Source organism: Triticum urartu, chromosome 7A (assembly GCF_056163025.1).
Source record: "Triticum urartu cultivar PI428250 chromosome 7A, HENAU_Tu73, whole genome shotgun sequence".
Lineage (NCBI taxonomy): Eukaryota > Viridiplantae > Streptophyta > Magnoliopsida > Poales > Poaceae > Triticum > Triticum urartu.
The window spans coordinates 485707283-485712216 of NC_141879.1; the positions used below are offsets into that span (position 1 = coordinate 485707283).

At 44.8% G+C, this 4934-nt stretch overlaps 1 protein-coding gene across 1 annotated transcript; it reads right to left on the minus strand.

Annotated features, from left to right (window-relative positions):
* Positions 1 to 4152: 4152 nt before the first annotated feature.
* On the minus strand, positions 4153 to 4614 carry LOC147960078 (ethylene-responsive transcription factor CRF1-like). Its single transcript, XM_087533120.1, has one exon. The coding sequence runs from the start codon at positions 4612 to 4614 to the stop codon at positions 4153 to 4155; it is 462 nt and encodes a 153-aa protein (XP_087389246.1).
* Positions 4615 to 4934: the final 320 nt, after the last annotated feature.

Here is a 4934-nt window from a genome sequence, read left to right on the forward strand (position 1 = left end):
TTTGAATCCCTTTTATGTTGACTCCTTTCACGCCCATCTCTCTTGCATGCATGCTCCTTCATGTAGCTATCACTCTCTTTTCTCCAGCTCACCCACACGCTCACTTCATGTTTCTCCTATCTTCGCAAACATGGTCTCTCGACGTCTCCCTTGAGAAGTGTCACACTCTCCCTATCGTTATACATTACACAGTTTTCATTATCTCTCAGGTCTCTACCGTTCTCTAGTATTAATAGGTACCTAACCTTTCTTTTTCACCGCCACACACACAGTCTCACCCGTCTTTCACTTTGTGTTTCTCTCTATGGGGTTCTCTCACACACCCTATATGTCTCTAGATATGACTCATACCACTAAAATTACTCTCTCCTGCAGACACAACATTTGTTGCGGTCTCCTTTCCGTCTCCATCCCAGTTATAAAACTAACATTATTCATTTGTTTACCGGTCAGACAAACCTCCCCCTTCTCTCTCCCCCCCACACACAACTCCTGCTTCCACTCCCCTTCCCGACTACCGTCTCTCTCTCTCACACACAAAACTCTCTCTTTCGCACCCCCGACTCATATTTCTCTCACAAACATTTGCTGACTAGCCTCTAGATAGGTTTATACACCCGCACACTAGTGCTTCCACTATCGCATACATGTCTCTCTCGCACTCCTTGTATCTATGTAGATTTTTCTTCCCTTCTTGAGACACGCCCTCTCGATCGTGCACACACACACACACACACACTATCACCTCATTTTAAGCTGATACCTCTTGCACACACACTCTTTGTGTCTTTGTCACACATGCACTCCCTCCTCCTCCTCTCTCTTACACACACATGGGCTTTTTGCAACAACTAGCAAGATGCCCATGCGTTGCACAGAACATCAAGATGCATTTGTATGAGTAGTTTATCTTGTGGGAGAAAAGGATGAACGAGGGAAGGCCTTATTTGCAAATGTGGAGAGGGGTGTGGGTATCTTTTTGCAAAATTGCCATAGTTTTCTTCCTATCCGCCAGATATAAATCGGACGGCCTATATTGCAGGATGGCAGACACACCATCATCACCAACTCTATTTTTTATCTCTACTCTTATAAAAAAAGCATAGTCGGCGATGATGGTGTGCCTACCATCCTGCAATATAGGCCGTCCGATCTAACAAATAGGAAGGAAACTATGGCAATTTACCCGCACTCCTTTCCACATTTACAGATAAGACCTTCCCTCGTTCATCCTTTTCTCCCACAAGATCTTGATGTTATGTGCAACGCACGGGCATCTTGCTAGTAAGAGTAGAAATTAGACATATACCACTTCTCGAATCTTGAAACCAACAACATTCCTCCCTTATCTCATCAAAACCGCCAAAGGAATATATTTTGAGTGAAACATAACATATTTTTAGTGATATACGTATTTCAAAACTAGACTCTTTTTTCTATCAAATCAATGAATATGTATTAATCAACTTTGATCGTGTCGCAACGCATCGTTCCACAATGTAGTGCCTATATATTTTTTAAGAAGTCAAACTTTGCAAACTTTGACCAAGTTTGTAGAGAAAAATATTTATATCTACAATAGCAAAAATATATAATGCGAAACTACATCATATGATGAACCTAGTGATATATGTTCGCACTCTAGATGTAAATATTTTTCTCCACAAACTTGGTCAAAGTTTGTGAGGTTTGACTTTTCAAAAAATCTATAGGCACTACATTATGGAACGGAGGGAGTAGTTATTACCACTGTATAATTTTCTGGACACCAGACAAACGGTGGAGTACATATACGAAGAGAAGAGGCGCACGCACGCAGTCGGTCTCTCACTGTCTCACACACATGAGAGTTACGTAAAGGCGCCGTTAACAAATAAACCCTAAAACCCTAGGTGCACGATTGCTGCATGCGCGGGTACCGACTACGTGGTGGAGCGCACCTTTGTAGGAATAGTTAGCTCGCGTGATAATTTGATCCATAGGAGTTGATGCTCTGGGCCACAGGTGAATGACCTGGAGGCGGTGGCTCGCCAGTTGCCACAGATCGAGTAGCCACGTTTAAAATACCATTTTTTGCAGGGTAAGAGTTCCGATATTCAATAGCGCATTATAAGTACTAAGTAGTTTTTCGAACGACTGGTATGGAGCGAAAATGGAATTCATAACTACTACCTCCTTGGCGTATGGTTGTATGGGTTTATGTTGCGAGTTGTTAAACCTGGTAGTTCTAGGGAAAATACTATGGTTTAGATGTTGGTTTTCAGTAATGAAAATCAGAATGGGGAAACACTTCTTTGATAAAAAAAACTACTACCTTCGTTCCAGTTTACTAGTCCCCATCGTAGTTTGGGTCAAAGTTTGTCCATGAATTTTACTTGTAAAATGTGAATGGAAAACGAAATTATGTTATACCCAAACAAAAAAGGACTGGATGGAGTGATTGCTCTGACATGGACGTGACCTCTCATAGCACAGGCATTGAATCGGCGCACCGGACAAGAGGGCCCCACTCGCTACAGGCTCGGCTGAACATGCCTCCTCGCCGCATGCAACCGGCTTCAGACTGCCCGCCTGCCTCCATTGAATCCGCGCGTGTGCCGGCAACACGTCCTTCCATGAGCCGGCCGACATTTTAGAACACAAAAAATGACCAAAATGTAATTAATTACGCATGGTCTTGACTTGTTGTGCTCGCAGTGGTAGCAGGAACTAGAGGTTTTTCTTTAATTATATCTCTCCTCACATTTTTTTGGCTTTGAAGTGAATCATGGTTGTGGACATTATCTATGAATGTACCGATATCTGTGAATATGAGTTTGATGTGGAAGTTGAACTTGGAATGTCGGGCTTGCGCGTGAACTATACCATGTCCAATGCTTCATCTGTTATTGTTTGGAAAGTAATTGCTGTTATTACATGACCCGAAAAAATATTTTGTGCCACATTAGTAGATGCACGGACATCACAACAGGCATGCTGACTGGATAAACATGTGAACCTAGCTATTATGAAGGAAATTTTGTATTGACAACAATTTTAGATAGCAGGACGCCTAGCCTGCTCTACCTCTGCTAGCTTATTTCTGGCTTCTTCCATCTCTTCTTTGGCTTGGGTGAAGAGAGTATCTGATTGCTTTTTTCGCTTCTTCAGGAACTCATCTACATTCTCAAGGGCTGTTGCACTCTTTCTTTCAGCCTTTACTAGAGCCACGAGGACACGAACAGCTGACGACTCCACCTGGCTTGTGTGTAATCCAGCATCATCTGGAAATTTGCACCTTGTGTCTAATCCAGCATCATTAGGGAACTGGCACCTTGTGTGTAATCCAGCCTCATTTTGGAAATATGATCTCGAGGTTGACCATACTTCCCTCCTCACAGGAACTGCATTCTGACATGAAGTTACTTCTTTTTTAGATCAATACTCAGAGCAACCCAGATCCATTTAGTAGAAGCCAGATAAACATGACTCGCAGAAGTGAATTCAAAAGGAAACATATATAAAAATATACTACAAGGTGAGAACACCCACTTCCTACATCAAGCTAAAAACGAAAGCATTAGGACAATTAAGACTCTTCTTATTACACATCGAAGAACACGAGGCTCAGAGAGACAGAAACTACAACATATACACATCGAAGAACACGAGGCTAAACGAAAGTAATTGAAAGGGTGTTACTTACCAAGGCTCGTTTTACAGGTTCGGTGCAGCTCCTCTTTAACTTGCCACGCTCCTTGAAGATGTCCCCAATATCCCGTGTTTGGTCTTCATTGCTCCTCTACATGCTCGCACTCATGGTTTTAAAATCTCAACATGGCCAAAAAAAATATACTACTAGTAATACTCGCGCATCTTGTGGGCAACATTAAAGCACTCGTTTGCCATGTTAGAGCATCTCCAACAGAAGCGCAATGTGTGGCGCTTTAAAAGCGTTTACAGTGCTGAGATCGAGAAGTAGAGATAGAGAGTAGAGACTAGAGAGTAGAGGATCGTTCTCAGCATAGATATAACATAGATAGATAAAAAATAGATAGTTCAACTACTCCTCGTCGTCCGACTCCTCCTCGGTGATGTCCTCCTCCGACGTCTCAATGTAGGTGTGAAGATACCAATCTTCGTCGGATTCCCAGGGCGACACTGCTCCTATCCTCATGTTGAATTGAGCGTCCGCTTGTCCTCGCGATAGGCGGCTCGCTCCGCCCTCCTCTTCTCCCTCTCTACCCTCCTTTGCTCGTAGAACTCGCGCTCGTTGATGATGTCCTGCAAGAAGCATTGGCGCCAAAACGCTATGGCTTCCTCGCCAATCTCGGCGATGCCGAGACGGTGCTCCCGCCTCCGGTTGTCGTGACAATCCTCATCGGTGATAAGCCGCGGTAGAGGCGCGAGCTCCTGTGCCCGCTCCCGCGTCGGCACGTTTGGGAAGTTCAATGTTCTATGAGGCCACCTGATGCGCCATGCCGCCACGTCGTGTGTACGGGCAGCCTCGTTGGCGGTGTCGAAATTTCCAAGGCCGAGGCGCATCCTGCAGAACCGGATCTCGGCGGAGAAGCCGCCGGAGGGGTGCGCGCGGACGCCGCGGTATCCCCAAGTTTCCCAGCGACGCGGCGGCATGGTGGTGCGGCGGTGGCGAGGCGGGAAAGAGCAGGGAGAGAGCCGTGGGAGGGCGTTGGATTTTATAAAGCATCGGACGCCGCGCGCCAAAACTAGCACATGCCCGAACGAATTTTCCCACGCGCGCGATCCCTTCCCGACGTCCCTGCTATCTCTACTCTCTTCTCTACTATTATATTTATTTTATATTTAATACTTATCTCTACTTCTCTACTCTTTTTTTCTTTTAAAAAACAGAGTTGGTGATGATGGTGTGCCTGCCATCCTGCAATATAGGCCGTCCGATTTATATCCGACAGATAGGAAGGAAACTATGGCAA

Bases quoted from the DNA above. Each gene is read 5' to 3' on its own strand.
- LOC147960078 (XM_087533120.1), bottom strand. From the start codon at position 4,614: ATGCCGCCGCGTCGCTGGGAAACTTGGGGATACCGCGGCGTCCGCGCG.